Raw genomic sequence first — 16,924 nt, 5'->3', positions numbered from 1 at the left:
ATGAGGAAATTGTTAGTTTTGGACAAAGAAAATAATCAAAGGCTGTTCAATGCTTTTACTATGAGTGCCTTTTATTATTTATTACGTTATGCTTCCCAGTCGTCATCGTCTGTCATCGGCTGTGGAGCAGGAAGCGGTGGGATGACATCTGACATCCTGGCAAAGGCGCCACCAGTACCAGTGGGAGCATCACCCGACTCCCCACCTGCTGGGCCCTTCCCCGATATGCCTGCAGAGATGACAGGACATTTAGCAAATACAATCACTTGTCAATATTTTTAATCTCTTTTGACATGAAAGAAATTTCTGACCTTTTCTGCGCATGGCAAGTTTATTGAAGAGATCTGACATAAAGTCTCCACCACTGGATGCCACTCCGACCGCTGGAAGGAAGAATTTTATGAAACCAGTATTGTTTAAATTTGCCATTAGATCAGTGAATGGTTTCACTAGTTTTCTGGTTCTTCACTTCAAAGTGGAAAATATAACGCCCTTTATTTAGCTATTTGTTGAAAGCAGCTCATAAACAGTGAAGTCACTATTTAATGAAGCTGATGCACAAAACTAAGGTCACAAAAAGTCACTGCTAATGATGAACGTGAGACAAAAGTAAATTGTCATCCTATCAAGCAGCGTGACAGACTGCATCTTTTATAGCTAATTTCCAGGTAATAACTGATCACGCTCTGCTCTGTATGCATGACTTTATCTTTGTCAGTGCTGCACCCTTTAGCCATTAATAAAACACAGAGTCACATCCCCACTCAAACAATCTGGCACCTTGCTCTTGCTCCTTTTGTTTCTTCTTCTCCATCTTCCGTTCTTTCACATTGCGTAACTTGGCTTTGCCGATGCCCCCGGCATTGCGGATAGACTCCAGCAGACTGGCACGGCCGTCTGACGGCTGAACCACCTCGCTTGGAGCACCAGCCACTGGGCCTGGAATCAGAGGATGCCGTCTTATCAGCGCAATTTAGAATCACATCCCTTTTATCAATTAAGTCAATTTAATTCATGGCAGCAAACTGGCTTTCTCCATTTGTGTGTGTGTGTGTGTGTGTGTGTGTATGTACATATTTTCACAGCTTTAATAAAGTGTCAGATTCACTTATACTCCTCCATGGGAGTGGTGAGTGGCCTGTTCCGAACTGTGCGGGAATGAACAAACCTGAACTTGGAGCTTGGGCCACTTCTGTGAAGCTCTGAGCGGGAGGAGGCGGTGGTGGGGGTGGAGGAGGGGGAGCTCCTGCAGGAGCAGCAGGAATAAGTGCAGGCTCAGGCGGTGGAGGGGGAGGGGGGGGAGGTGGAGGAGAATTCGGCTGAAGTTGAGTTTCTAAAACAAAAAAAAAACTGAACAGTGTCCATCGCAAACAAACTGTCAAAAATGTGTGCTGAGTTTATTTTCATAGCATTTTTCAATACCCTGACATAAAATGAAGACAGAAGGATTAAACTAAAATGCAAATTAACATGAAGTGAACTGATCAAATGTACATTAAAACAGCTGTAGACAGTATGGCTGCATACCTGATGCACTGCTCTCCTCAGAGAAGGAGGGCAGCTCAGGGATATTGTGTGTGGGTCCTGATGGGGCGAATCCAGGCCCCAGGTCTGCGCTGTACGACAGGTCATCTGCGATACCGGGCAGGTCGGGCAGGTAGGACGGCACATCTATCTCAGGAACCTGACCCAGGTCTGGCACATAGAAATAACTCTCTGCTGTCTGTTAGAAACAATAAACAACTTCAACTAATCCTACATTTAAAGAGGTCAAATTAAGTGTGTTCAGGTTAGAAAGTACCTGTCTCTCCAGTTGCTCTCTCTTTGTGATGGATAAAGGAGCATCAAATGGTTTCTCCTCTTTTTCTGTCTCTAGTGTTGTGTGTGTTTTAGTCACTGCTCCTGCTAAAGGATCAAGGAACACATACTTCTTATATCTGGGGGAAAAAAGAAAAAGGAAAAGATTTAAATCTGACTAGTTTCTACTGGAAGCATCTGTGCCTGTTTGTGTGCATGTGAACTCACAGATTCTCTGTGGTATTAAAAAGCAACAGAGAGCTGACAGATGAGATGTTTCGGGGCAAACTGCCCAATCCTTCTTCTGTCTCATCCTCAGACTTCTTCTTCTTACTCACACACACTGGGAAATACATTAACTTATCCTGAAAGGAAGGAATGCAGACATAAAGAGAGGGAGAAATGTAAAATGTCAACTAAATCTTGAACAACGCAAGTGACAAATGCCACTAAAATGCTCCTGAGCACCAAAGCAGGAACACACAAACACCGCAATGCTGAATTATGTGACTGGGGACATCGCTTCTGAAGGATATTGAATAATTCATTTCTGCACAGAAGATTACAGCAGTGTTTTCTCTTTTTTTCTCCCAGTCTGTCAAATACACAAAGACACACTCATAAAAACAAAACCCTAAAACACCAAGCACACACAGCAGAAAATATGCTAGCTTCCTTAAAGTTTTCTGAGATGGTGCAGGAAAGTCTGTAAGGATGGCTATAAATAATGCAAAACTTTGTGCTAAGCCAGGAACACAAACACACACATTTATGGGGAAAAACACTGACACACATTTACAATCAATTTTCACTGTCAAATGACATACACGCAGCTTCTATGCTGCATGTAGAGTATGTGATTAATTCAACTGATCCAGAACCATATTTGCCTGTACCGTATGAACCCAACGATGAAAGTCAAGCAAACATCTGTTGTGGCTTCAAAGGCTGCAGACACAGCAAGTTTCTAAGTATCTGTATTGCCATTACCTCCGTTTCATTTTCTGATCATTATTAAATGTCTGTTAAATAGCTTTAAAGTTCAATTAGCAAAATAGAAGCATTAATCAATATTGTTTGAAATACCCAAAGTTTTAGAGAGCCCTCCCAAGAGCAACTGAGTCAACCAAAGTACCAAGTTGATACCGGGGTCTGGGGGCTGCCTCCCTCCAGCTCGGTGGGCCCTTCCTGGGCCTCGGGGGGGCTTGGTCGCCCTGGGGTCGGGGTCGGGCTGATCCGATGCCGGGCAGGTACCTTTGGGATTACAATGTGTCCGTTGGGTCTAAGGGAGGGGTAGGGGGAAGGGGGGCGGCGGGGGTCCTGGTGGGCAGTGGGGGGATTAGGGCTCATGGGGGTTGAGTCTGCTCTCCTTCTCGCTCTCTCCCCTCCCGCCGGGGGCTCCTTCGGGGTGGATGGGGGTGCTGTGCCTTGGACCCGACCAGGATATGTGTGTGCAACCTGGGGCTCTCTGGTCCCCTGGTGTGGTGGCGTGGGCTGCCGGGGGTGGGTGGGCGTCCGGGGCACTGATGCGTTGGGCTCTTGGCTGGGCCGGGCCTTTGCCCCTCTTCCCTCGGGTGGTCTTGGGGAGGCGGGGGTGCCTACAGCGGCCAGCTGAGGAGTTGGCTGCCTGGGAAGGGGATCTCTCTCCCAGTTGTGCCCCTCCCCGAGCCCCTCTCCTCCCCCGCCACCCCACATCATACACACTACACATAGGGCACTGTGGGGCGGGTGGAGGCGATGGGTTTGGCTGAGGGGTCCCCATTGCGGGATCCCCCGGTGGACCCCTGCGACTGCCCGCCCCACTAGATTTTAATCACAACCTAGACATCAATGTACATTTAGGGCCTCGGAGGGATGGGCACATGGGCTGTGGGTGGGCGGACAGGAGCCACCGAGGTGGCCCTTCCTCCATCCCCTCCTTTTGTGACCTCTCTCCCCCCGATTTTATTTACATGTTAGACACTACCACATTTAACAGTACTGCACTACACACATAACACACACTCACACACACTGAGGGAGTCCTTAAGGGGGTCCTGCTGCCTGGCAGCAGTGGGACCCACCACCATCTCATGGCTCCTTCCAGTTTTTAATTGCATTATAAATAGCCCATACTCATGCACACACAACTCAGGCTGGGGGGCAGGGGGGCGGGGGTCTTCCTACGCCCTCGTGTCCCGGGATGCACTCGGGGCTGCGGGGGGTGGAGGTTCGGTGCCTGCCTGGAGTCCTGTGCGGGGTGCTACTGGGTGCCGTCTGCCCTGGGGGCTGCCTTCGGTGCCGCATCGGGGGGCTGGTGAGACCTCAGGGAGAATGTATGTGGTTGTGTGGGTGTGTGAATGTGGAGAGGGTCGGGTCTGGGGCCCACCAGGCCCTAGACTCCCTGGGCTGCCCCTGGTGGGGGTGGGAGGGGTGGGGGATGAATGGGTAAGGGTTGGGGTAAAAAGGTTTTTTTTTTTTTGTTTGGGGGGGTGGGGGGGAGGGAGGACCTGCCGACATGTTCTTGTCCCTGGGGTGCCTAGCCTTGGTGTTGGGTTGGCGTGGCCCACGGTGGTTTTGCCTGGGGCGGTCGGGCCCCGTCGGGTTTCTGGGTGGGGCTCTGCTGGGGGGAATGGGTGGCCCTTGGGCCTGTGGGGCGCCTGCCCTCCGTGCGGCCCGCACCGCAGTGCCCGGAGCCCGCTGGGCCTGCTCGCCATCGCCCTGGGCTGCCCGGTGCCCCTGCCCCGTTGCGCCGGGGGTTCCGGTCTGGGGGCCTCTCTGCTCTGGTCCGGGTGGGCCGCTGCTCTGTCTGCTTTGGCTGTCCCGGGCTTGGTGCTCTGTGGACCTGCTTGGCCTTTGGGGCCTCGGGCTCCCCCTGTCCCCCGCTGATGCTTCGGGGTGCGGCGTGATCGCGGCCCCCTTGCGGGTACACATTTCCTCATTGTTGCATGGCCACACATGCATGTTAACACGTGCATGCTCACAAACGTGCTCGTCTCTCCATCCGCTTCTCACTAAATGTAGCTGATGTTTGTGTGTTGGTACGTTTGTCTGCAGGTACGTTTGATGACTATTGTAATTTTTTATATCATCATCATCCTATTTTTCTTTTGGTATCATGTAGTACTGTGGTAGTTTATATTGTTGTTTTTTTTTTTGTGATATATTCTGGGCAGCATAGACAACTGTTATTTCCACATTTTAATCCCGTTCTCTTCTCCCTTTTTCTTTTTTTTTTTTCTCTCTTCCTCTATCTCCCTGTCAGGTTCGGCACTGACATATAAAGACTAAAGAAAATAAGATTACAATAAAAATAATAAAAATATCAAGGGCAGCCATGTATATAACATGTCTCCCTTGGTAGAGCAAATCTGTCAAGCAAAATATGGCACACAGACCACCGTTCTGTATGTTAGGATGCTGGACAGGACAGGGTAAAAAAAAAAAAAAAAGAACCACATCTAGCTTGTTCTCAATCAGTGTTAGTGCTGAATTTGTAGCCTAACTGTCCCTTCTTGCCACATCATCATGCTGCTCCTGGAAAATCTTGAGGTCACCTCTGATCAGACAGCACATTTACTCTCAGTTACTCTCAGGCTTCTAAAATACACAATATTCTCCTATTGGCTCAAATGGCTCCTTTCCATTGTGAGTAAGAGCACTTCCAAATGCTACTGGATTTTTCAGCCATGCACATAAACCTGAGCTCCTTATAAAGCACGCTAATTATGGCTGATTGTACCTGCAATTTCATCCTTTTTACCATCACTCAGAAAGTTATTGACTCAGCTAAAACCATATTGAAAAGTGCGCATATGGTCTGACAGAAAGAGGTGGTGTTTCCCATCAGCAGAAATCAGGAAATTGCACCACTTGGCCTTAGAGTCTTCATAAATATGACAAGCTGAACCCTTTTTCCTCATAAGGCCACAACCCAACAAGCTCTGCGTTGAAACTCCCAACACTGAAATATGTTTACATGTAATCAGTAGTGTCTTTATTTATCTTGGCAGCTTTTGCACTGCAGCAAATTAGCTGAGCGACACTTTGGAAAACTGTAGCTCTAAATAAGTCACATTTTTATTTTTGCATAGTTAGACATGTTGTAAATATCTAAATAATTCAGTTGCATTTTAGTGTTTTTAGCTCACCTGCAAGGCCCTTTCATCAAATGGACGAAGTTTATGCTGTAGTCTGTGTCGTGGGCAGGTTTGGGAGGAGGGGTCTGCGGCTCCAGTAAAGATAGATGAATAGTCCTGAAGCCGATCTGGAGCTGGGTACTTGGCACTGGAGAACACCTATCCACACATAAATTATGTTTATGAGGTTTTCACCTTGTTTTGTCATTGTGTGTCAGACACCAAACCTAAAGATCTGCCTTTTACAAGTGAAGTTGCTATGTTACCTTGGTGGCCTTCTTGCTGCCTTTAATCTTGTCAACACGGGCCTGAGCTAGTCTGATCCGGTCAGAGACGCTCTGAAGCTGGCGACGATTCTTCTCCACATTCTCTGAAACCCTGAAACAAGCACCAGCATAAATATGAGCATATACATATTAATGCATAATGATAACATTTCTGATTATAATTATTGCATATTCCAAAGACTAAGTTACTTCATTGGCACCCTGTGACACTCTACAGGGTGCTCAATCCTTAAAAAAAAGAAAATGACTGCAGCCTGATGTATTTAATAATGGTGATCAAGAAGTTTTACAAAACTATTCTTGTACTGGGGATCCATTTGATCTTCAATGACCTGATTACAAACGGATCATAAATCAAAAGATTAACATTGTAAAATTACTTTATTAACATCACTGTTTCATTTAGTTCAGAGAACATTTCTTCAGACCCAGAATGACACCATGAACCATCTTTACTAAAAGAAATTATGCTTTTTGTTAACTGTGCCATCTGTAAAAATAACTTACTTCATCACAGCATACTTGCAGCAGATGGTGCGACTTTCTGCTATCCATCAGTTTAGAACATTATCAAGGAAGACTGCTGTTTTGTTATGAAAACGTTTTTCCTCTTTACTTTCTGACATTAGAACAAATCTCAGTCACTGTTAAGCTATCGGCTTGTTAGCTAGTCACTACTGGAGAATTGTGGCAGTGTGGGGAAACGTTTCACAGGATGTTTGTATCTTTGTAGCTTCTGTGAATGAATGTGTTGACCTTGCCTTTTGAAAATGTCAGTAGAAATGGCCTCCAAGTAGAGCAATGCATCTGCAATTTGATGAACAGCCTCCTCTCGCCTCAGGTCTGGCTGGATGAGAGGCACCGAGTACACCTGGCCCTCCAGGCAGTGCTTCTGTGTCATTCTGCAAAACAGCAGTCATCTAACAATAAGTTATCTGCAAAGACATGCTCTGACCATAAGCATAAACCTGGCCATCATTCAGAAGAGAAGTATAACTATGTGAATGCTTTTCTTATTTAAGTGAACATTCATGTTTTATCCAACACCACAGCTCTGCCGTAGGGTTATGAGATTTAGCTGTATTAGTTTTACATTCACGATTTTTCTCGAACCCTCATCTGACTCTCACATGACGAGGCAGAATAACTGATGCTCTCTTTTTTCTATGCATATATCGGCTTAAACAGAATTTTACAAAAATTCAATTACGATTTCTTAATAAAACTGTAGTCCAGCTGTGTGCTCGCAAATAATAATAATTATAATAATAAAACATATCTAAATAATTAACTACGTACTCGAAAAAACGAAAGGCTGGTACTTCTACAGAGTATCCGTAGGCAGAGCAATATCTGTCAATAACGTGTCGTACTGAAAAACATTATTCATACCTGACCATGTGTTTTGTTCACTTGTTAAACCGCACAAAAAAACTTAGATTGAGAAGAATCTAGGCTGTTGGTGAAAGCTGCATAGCTATTTGTTTTGCAAGACAAATCGGTTTCGCACTTCCGCATCCGTGTAGCACGTGATCTGACACTAACAGCGTTGCATTCGTGGTACGTCGGAATGTTCTAGCTTAAATCCACCTTGCAGAACATTTTAAAACATTGACAGCTACTGGATAAAAATAGAGAAACTTTGCATTTTTTTGCAATCATAAATGTCATCTGTTATATTACAGATGTTACGGCGATACTTTTAAAAATTACTTTCAGATAAAATGTTGAAATATTGAACCTTAAACTAAATAGCATTACATGGGCACAGTCACGATATTTTAAGTTGTACAAATCTGCATCTTGGAACAATTTATAACTTGTTTAATTATCAAAGGAAATGCTTGTGCATTTTCTTTCACAATTAGAATGCATGAACAGCTATGTCTGTGGTGCCTATAAATTTAGCTTTCTTTCATAACTGTTGTTTTTAATCCAATGTCGCACGGACCTTGATCTTGTCCTGGAAGCGTACAACCTTTTCAACATTTTCAACACAAATAAAAAGACTTAAAATATCAGTAAATTGTTACTGAAAAGCATAGGAAATATTTGCCAAGTCACCAACAATTAAAACAGCAACATAGCAACCATTGAATGGCCCATTGGCTAGGCCTATAGGCTTAGATTAATACAATTACACATTTTAATAATATACTGAAGGCTAATTCTTTTATTATTATTATTTTCAAATATTTTAAAGGTGTAATCAAAGCAGGGCAGTCATTGATAATTTTGCTAGAATCTATTACACACTTTTACACGTAATCCTGGCTAATAGCTGTAAATAATCTGATAAAGTCAGACAAAACTACATTTTTCTGAAAAAAAAAACATGTTGACACTTTTTGTAGTGACCATATGGTTTGTATAAACAACTGAGAGCTCAAGAGCAACTTCTTGTACCTGTAGGGAGCGTGCTTGCACTGGCATTCTCTCGTCTACTCGTGCGTAATGACGCATCCGTCTCCCTGCGCCTCCCCTCCCTCCTGTCACATCTGGATCTGGCTTCTGTCATCAGTACCACTCATCGCAGTGAGAGAGCGCGAGAGTGAGTGAGGGAGGGAAACGACTGGAGAAGTGGATACTAGCTTGGTCGGCGCAGCCTCATCCACAACCGAGCAGAATCAAGGAGAGAAAAGCGGAACGACATTCCACCTTCTCACCCGCACGTACGGATATCTGCATTTCCTCCTACCTCCATCTGCCGGTCGAGCTGCTTCTTTTTTTCTCTCTCTCCTTCTCTTTCATTCTCTTGCCTTGAATATTATGAGCTCCAGCTTGCTCGAAAACCCGGTGCAGGCTATTCTGTACCTCCGGGAGCTCACCACCATCGTACAGAACCAGCAGAGTCTGATCCAGACCCAGCGTGCTCGGATAGAGGAGCTGGACAGACGAGTGGACGAGCTCATTGGTGAGAACAGGCACCTGCGGGACGTCAGGGTACAACAGCAGCATCCTTACCTTCACCACCATCACCATCTCCCAGACCCCAGCTGTCTTCACCATCACCATCATCCACCGGAACCCCAGCTCAAGAGCAGTGGGGGGTCTCTGCCTGACCATGGAGCCGCACCAGCACAGGTTGAGGCGGCTCTGGGAGTCCAGCTTCCGCCTGCCCAACCTATGGACCCGGGGGACATGCAGCTGGTGCCCGCAGACCCGTCAACAATTTCCCCCGTTGAAAGTGAGACAGAAAACGGTGGAAGTTGCACCAGTTGCCGCTCTTTGGTTCCAATGACCCCTTCAACCCTTTGTCGATCCCTGACCCTGGCAAGGAAATCCGAGTGAGTAGAGATTACAGATGTTTACATGTTTCTGTGAGTGTCTGTTCTCAAATGCTCCAATTGGAAACACTAAGCTATACAGAAGTAACCATACAGTATGTGCACTACATTTTTATAACATGTGATTCTGTGATTTCCTTCATAAATTTCCTGCCTTGGGCAAACCCCTATTCAAACCATTAATATGTTGTGTGCTGCATTCATTTTAAAGTGTGCAACCAGCAGAGTGCTTGCATATGTGTGTGTACCCTGCAGATTGAGAAGCATTTAATTAAAGAAGACGCTGCTTGCAAATGTCCAATTCTCAGCTGTGTGTGTGTCGGTTAAGGACTGTGCCAGATGAGGGTGGATTATTTAAACGAGAAACTGGATCACGATCACTGGATCATTACATAACAAACAGCTGTAGGCCTCTGTGCGTGTGTGTGCACTTGTATGTGTGTATGTTAAGCACAGCGGTCAATGTCAGTTTTGAGACAGAAGCTTGAGTTGATAAGACACCTTGCGTCAGTGTCCGCAGCGGTGCTGGTCTCTCCGTTAATCACAGCTCAGGATCTGGGAATTCTCATGGGATTTCTGGGCCTCTGTTGCTGTGTTAGATGAGACACATGTGCACACAGCAATACACTGCTACAAACACATACACACACATACACACCCACATGGGCACACGCAACTCCTCCTGCCTGGCATCAGATCTTCACAGTACATCAGCACATCATTTAATGAGAGAAAACCCATGTTTCCTTCTTTTTTCAGTATGTGTGTGTGTGTTCTGTTCATAAGTTATATCCCAGCAGGAACCCTGATTGGTCTCTCTGGGACAACACCCCCACTGAGCAATATAAAATTAAGAAGAGTCAAGAAGAGCAGAGAGCATAAGGGGACACATTTTCAAAAAGAGGCTGTTATTAATCTTATAGTCAATTGTTCACAAGCCACACCTCACAATTCCTACTCCAAAGCCTGTTGCTCCCCTCCACTGGAGAGCCATGCCTGCACCCTGAATTGTGCCCATTCTTCCTCTGCAGCAACTGTTTGATTCTCTCAATATTTTTCTTAATTTTGAGTATATAAATTACAGCATTAAAAGTGACATTAGCAGATGCACACACCACTTCATCCAGCAGCAGAATGGTTTATTGAATGGATAACACACTTACACCCTCACCCACTCAGATCAGGTCCTTCTGGATAAAAATAGCTTCACATTTAATGTTTACATTTGCTTTGCTGGGCTGAGCAGGTGAGAGGGGAGATGAGGGTTTCACCTCCCATGTCCTTGCCAGCTGTATGTTGCCTGCAGCTGCCTGAAGACCAGCTCTGCCCTCTGCTATTCCAGTTGTCAGTTTCTCTCAGCATAGTTTTTCTTACAGCCAGCTCAGCCAGCTTATAGGCAAGGGAATTTTATTTGTATAGCACATTTCATGTACAGGACAATTCAAAGTGCTTTACATAAAACAAAGACATTACAGATATTTAGAATAGTAAAAGCCATCAACACATAATCACAATAAAATAATAAATTACATTAAAATTTATATATATATATATATATATATATATATATATATGCAGATCTCTGTATTTGTCTTTAACAGCTATAGTCTTTTATTTTAAATGCTGTTTTAAGTTTTTACAGACCACTGTGTTTTTTGCCACTCAAAGAGATGACATGTGGACTGGTTTGTGGTGCTTATGCTTGGCGGTGAAGGCTTTGGGTGTTTTGCATCATTGTCAGCATTGCTAGTGCACGTGCGCCTGTGTGGGGAAAGACAGGATCCTCTCCTCCACTCATTTTCTGTCTCTCTCTCTCTCTTTCTCCAGCTGAGCCTTCTATCTGCCCCACTTAGCCCATGGAGCGAACAGTAATCAGCCATTCTCAGGAGGGAGAAAGGCAGAGAGATTGAAAGAGAAAGAGAGAGATGCATGCATAGCCGTTGTCTTTGATGGAGCCCTTGGAGGTGTCTAGAGGAGGGAGCTTGAGGCTGACACTGGAGTGGACCAGTGAAAGAAGCTGAAAAAGAAGAGAGATGGGGGAAAAAAAGAGAATAAAAGAGGAGGAGGAAGGGGGAGCTCAATACATAGAGAGTGAAACAGGTACAAGAAGAGACTAAAACACAAGACAAAGGGTGAAATAAAGGGTGCAGCAGGGGTGACTGTGTCCACAGTCCGCTTGCGTTGCTTACAGATAAATTGGCTGGACAATGTAGGTTGTGGTCGCCTGCAGCAATGTGGACGAGGCAGACGATGTGCTGGTAATTTTTTTGCGCCCAAATGGAGCTGATCTGGTTCTAACACTCCTATTTCTCTCTGCTTTCCTTGCACTCTTTCTTGGACACTGGCTGGTAAAGGTGCTCTTATAAAAACAGGGAAGGGACAGATAAGAGAGGACAAGATGTGAGAGGGAGAGGACATGAACCAACAGTAGGATGCATGTTCTATTAAAATATTCACTTGTTCTCTTTGTAAGAGTTGTCTGAGGCGAAGAACTGTTATGTGCGTGCCTTGTACAAACAGATAGATTCAGTGAAAGTGCGTTTGTGTGTGGCCACCCATTATTTTTATTAACTGATCAGCCTCCCCTCATTTCTATTTAACCTGTTAAAACATCACTGCCTAATAAACATATTTACTTGCTGTGGGTTTGAAAAAAAAGATTGATATTTTTTCATAGCATCTGTTGTATTGGGAAATTCAAGTCACAGAGTCTGTTATGTAAACATTTATACAAAAAGAAGTTAGAACAGTTGTAGGAATATAACCGTGGAACATATATAAGATATACTGTATAAATGACTTAATTCAACATTTCTACTAGAAAAGAAACAAAAGGATGAGTCTAGAGTAGTGGAGTAGAAATGAAAAATTCACAGTTTGCCTCCAACTGCAACCCCAGCTGTACACATTAACATAGCAAGCAACACTGCAGCCTCAGGTTTCACACAATTCATTGCAGCGCTCCCTAAAATAGCAAATGTACACATATGATCAAAATAGCTCTCTATAATGAAGTAAGTACACCAGACATGCAGCAAATAGTAAGTAAATAAATAAATTAATTAATAAAAAGGCTCACTATGTAGCCACAAGTTTTATGTTTTTCCTGAGTGGACAATCTTGATGTGAAGTTCAAATTTGGTTTGGCATAGTAGCAAAATGTCAATAGTACATAAAAATAAACAAATCCTGGCAGCATAGGTGTTGATTTGCATGTTTTTAGATTACAGTGCTTCACACTAGATGGAGCTTTTCAATGTGCAATACTCCAGCTCAAAATAAAGTACATCACACAACCAAATAAAAAAACAGAAAAAAAAACCAAAACACCAGACACACTTCAACTGCCTCATTCAGCTTAAAAGAGAAGTTCTCCCACAATGTCAAATGATTCCTTTGTATATATTTCTTTGTATATATTTTCCGTTAATCACTGATGTGACCAATGCCTCACCTAGACTAGAGCACACAGCTTTAATAAATAATAAAGAAGTTTAATCCACTAAGGACATTATGTGGTTTGTTTAGTCTATTTGATAACAGGAAACTGAAAGGAAAAAAATGGATGGATATTCATGAAATTTTAATAAGAGGTGGGGCATGGTTCAATTTAGACATAATTAAATTTTGATGTGGGTCCAGATCTAAATCCAGGGTCCCTTCTTTTCCAACTCTGGTGCAAATATGCTGGTTTGAATTGCTTTTGTTTTTCATTTGATGCCTGACAGAGACAATACATGAAACATACATTCAGTAAATGCAGCGCTAACCCTGGATATTCTTCAAATGATTTTATTTCCCTGCTTATTTCTAAATATACATGTAAAAAAAAGTTACAGTAGTAAAGAGAATATTTTTAGTCCACAGGTTTATGGTTTAATTTGCACCTAGAAAGTTTGACCCAGATGAGATGAATTCATTCATTTTCTCTTAATTATGAATTGATTTTAAAAGAGGAAAAGGAAAGGGGATTTTAGTTTAATCAAATAAAATAACATATTATCATCTCCTACATTGTGTAAAATATGGAGATCACTAATTAAGATGAAAATTAGAAAAACAATTATTACAAGTAGGGAAACCCACGGTTTATCACAGTTTCATTATTCATTATAAATTTATCTTTCTATTGTAAAAAGCGTATTATAAAAGATTTTATTTTGTATGACAAAAGACTAATTTATCTTACCAGCTTGATAGCTGATAGTGCATCTATGTGAGGAGAAAAGCAATGCTGTAAAAAATAATTATAATGTGCTGAAAAATTAAACATAATTATTTAATAATTGAGATTTCTGAAGCCCTCTGGGAGGAAGCTGTTCACAGAAGGCAAAGGTCTTTGTCAGGAAAAAAAGAGAAAATCAACATATATTAATTAATAAAATCTGCTGAGGCTAGCATGTGTGTTTCTGTGTAAGGGGTAACATTGGAGGGGTAAATGTTACAAGTGTCCCTCTGAGAAATTATGTATATACATTAACTGTATATGGAAAAAAAAAAAAAAAAATCAGGGTCCCTTTAAGTCTATTGAGATGGCCATGAAAAGGTAGCTTTTTATAGCTCAGACTGTCAGTCCTAGTCTTGCACTGACTCTGACTGCCTGTCACTGTGGCTCTGTGTCATGAGCAATGAGCTTTGCTCAGGTCAGAAGACTAACTGTAGAGCAGCTGAGAATTTCATGTATCTGCATCCTTTCAGCTCAAAGTGGAAATCCCTAATGTGACAGAGGTTTAGACGAACACCTCTAAAAAAAACAACAAAACCCTGCAAGACTTTGTGATCGCAATAATTTTTATGGCAGTGAACAGTGTCCAGCTTCCAGATTGATTCTTGCAGCAGTTTTCACATGCTATAGAGTGTCTTTGCTCTTTTTCACTCATAATTTGCTCCAAAAGAGAGCACCAGCAAAATGCCTGAAATATGAATGTCAATGTAAAATGTATGAGAGACAAATGAGCGAGGCCAACTGAAGAAGAGGAAGGAAGCAGATCTGGAATAACAATCTGTCCAGATTGGGTTAGGGAAATTCTGTGTGAAATCACATTTGATCTGATGCACACACACATCCAATCACACTCCATCATACACTCATTCTAAGCTTTCTCAGACTTGAATTGACCTACATATGGGTATTTACCCTGGGATCAGCACCAAGTAGTATTATGATGATACAATAATCCAGAGTCCAGAAGACGCTTTTTAGGATCATTTTGGATGTTTCGCATGAACATAAGAAGGACTAGGAAATAAGGGAAAGTGTTAACTGAACTGAAAGACACACTGTCCTTCCAAATCTGCTTGTCCTGCTGCTTTTATCTCCCCATTGCTGACCTCCTCTTTTCTTCCATGTCCTTCTGCAGGAGTGAGACTGTGCTGCATCAGTTTTGCTGCCCTGCCCCTGAACATCCAGAAGCTGACAACACCGGCTCATCCGGGTAAGATCGACCACCAATCACTAACACTTTACTCCTGTTTTTGCTGCAATTTGTTTGGTCTTAATGCGCTTTTTCAACAACGCCCTACATCCCGTCTGTATGCACAAACTGCACATTTGAGTAATCTGAGTCATGTCAACTCCGAGGCTTTTAATCATGCTTGATGATGTGTGTGTAGTGCTCAGCTGGACTGTGTGTTATTAGTGCAAATTGGTGTAATTTTGGACCTGTGGAGCCTGGCACTGCAACAAGAGCTAAATGTAAGCTAGCTATAATGACCTCAAGGGAAACTCACAAACAGACGGTAGTGGAGGATGATGTATGAATTGATATTGCCACTATCAAAGCGCCCATGGCAACCCTGAAATGACGCAACTGCTGCCTCTACCACAGTAACTGGAGGATCCACTGTAGCCACTTTAACTGCCTATTCCTGCGTGGGCAGGATTGTCTGTTTGCTGTGTGAGTTTAGACAAACTGTATGTGAAGTGTGTGATACATCAACTTTCACTAGATGGTTGAATGAGCAGAGAGCTGCTAAAGCTGTTTTTTTTTCATGTCTCACAATGATTACTGTTTGCTCCTCCTCCTCTTCCAGAATTCCCTCCGCATCTTTTTAATCCCTTGTACTCTGTTTCTAAATCCAGCCTTTCCCAGCTACGTCTGTTTGTGTGTTCATCTTTTGTGCATCTGCTGCAGTATGTTTTGTTGTTTATTTCTTCTCATTATTTATCTTCTTGTTGGAAAACCAAGCCTTCTCTATTCATCTCATTGCAATTATTTCCATCTCATCCCTCCCTATCAAGTCTATCTCTTCCATTCTATTTTTATTAATATCAACATCTGTCTGTCTGGAATCCCTCTCTTCTCTGATCTAAAAACTTTCCTCCTACACACACATGGCCCTGATTGGACGAGCTAATGGCACAGCAGCAGTGGACACCCAGCTGAGATGATGAGATGTAACAGAGATATGTAAAACTGCAGCTCATCATTATCCTCCTCATGTGAAGTTGTGTGATGCTGCTGTTTGCTGCAAACCTTCACTATGTCTACAATACACGCTGTCATCCCCTGAATCCATCTGTGCATACAAACCTCCCTAGAGATGATATGAGATCTGCCTCCAACCTAACCCACTGCACCTTTTCCACTCCACTCAGCTTTTATTTATGTGTGTGTGAGTGTGTATTCTCCTCTGGGTGTATCCATAGGTCTCTTTGGGACTTTAAGTGATGTGATTAGACAGAAGTTAAATTCTCTTACATCATGATGACACATGCAGGTAGGGCAGGGGTGTGTGCTTGGTGTGTTTGATGCTGCTACAGTACTGGATGTATGTATGTGGTAAAGCGGAAGTAAGAGTGTGTATAATGCTTATATCATTATAGAAGCTTTTGCTGTCTGGATCCATTAATAGCTCAACTCATACTTTTAAATCCTCTAATGTACTCTAATGTATTCTGATGCAGCACTGGGGCATGGTAGTGTTTTAATAGAGTTTTTGATGGAGGCAGCCTCCAGCATGCAAACACCAACACACTCCCTCTATCTTCCTGTTTCCTCTCTTTGCTGCTATCTCAGCCTTTCCTCTAGTTCCACTGTCTCCGCTCGGCTCCTTCTGCCTATATTCCCCATATTTATCTCGTCTGAAGGTGCGACCGAGACTCTCTGGCTACGTCTCAGACTTATGGCAGGGGATGCAGTATACTTGATTTCACAGCAATTGAAGAAAACAAAGAGGAGCTTAAGTGATGCACTCATTATTTAACCATGAGCAGGCTTTTTACTCTCCCCAGTCGTTTTTAGCTTTGGTTCTCTTTGTGTAAAAAATTATTAGAGTAAGCAGTATCTAGTTGCTGGAAACACAGACCAAGCACAACGTCATACACACACACACACACACATTTCCATAATTGCACACCATTATGAAGCCTCTAGGGTGTGATGATATCTCTATCTACCTCAGTCCAGTTTGGCCAGATGAAAGGTGCTGAGTG

The 16,924-nt window shown here is 43.2% G+C and overlaps 2 protein-coding genes across 6 annotated transcripts in view; one reads left to right on the top strand and one right to left on the bottom strand.

The window, feature by feature from the left end:
- Positions 1-50: 50 nt before the first annotated feature.
- Positions 51-7,735, bottom strand: wash1 (WAS protein family homolog 1). 3 transcript variants are annotated; one of them, XM_041997344.1, is made up of 11 exons: positions 7,595-7,735; positions 6,964-7,104; positions 6,182-6,293; positions 5,928-6,074; positions 2,026-2,162; positions 1,802-1,937; positions 1,528-1,723; positions 1,169-1,333; positions 781-939; positions 312-383; positions 51-229 (listed from the first exon to the last, which is right to left on the bottom strand). In XM_041997344.1, exons 1-11 carry the CDS (start codon positions 7,600-7,602, stop codon positions 87-89), a joined length of 1,416 nt encoding a protein of 471 aa, XP_041853278.1. In that variant the 5' UTR covers positions 7,603-7,735; the 3' UTR covers positions 51-86. The 3 variants fall into 3 exon arrangements, with proteins under 3 accessions (XP_041853278.1, XP_041853279.1, XP_041853280.1); XM_041997345.1 differs by having other exon boundaries at positions 312-380; XM_041997346.1 differs by lacking the exon at positions 7,595-7,735 and adding an exon at positions 7,502-7,584.
- An 882-nt stretch (positions 7,736-8,617) lies between these two features.
- Positions 8,618-16,924, top strand: part of iqsec3b (IQ motif and Sec7 domain ArfGEF 3b) — a 32,910-nt gene continuing 24,603 nt past the window's right edge. For all 3 annotated transcript variants that reach the window (XM_041997339.1, XM_041997340.1, XM_041997341.1), the window contains exons 1-2: positions 8,618-9,489; positions 14,850-14,924. In XM_041997339.1, coding sequence (XP_041853273.1) covers positions 8,972-9,489; positions 14,850-14,924 — 593 coding nt within the window. In that variant the 5' untranslated portion in view covers positions 8,618-8,971. The remainder of the gene's footprint in view (positions 9,490-14,849; positions 14,925-16,924) is intronic.

The sequence above is a fragment of the Melanotaenia boesemani genome, chromosome 10, assembly GCF_017639745.1.
Source record: "Melanotaenia boesemani isolate fMelBoe1 chromosome 10, fMelBoe1.pri, whole genome shotgun sequence".
Taxonomy (NCBI): domain Eukaryota; kingdom Metazoa; phylum Chordata; class Actinopteri; order Atheriniformes; family Melanotaeniidae; genus Melanotaenia; species Melanotaenia boesemani.
Note: the sequence above shows the minus strand (reverse complement) of the source record. Positions and strands in the feature narration are given on the sequence as shown.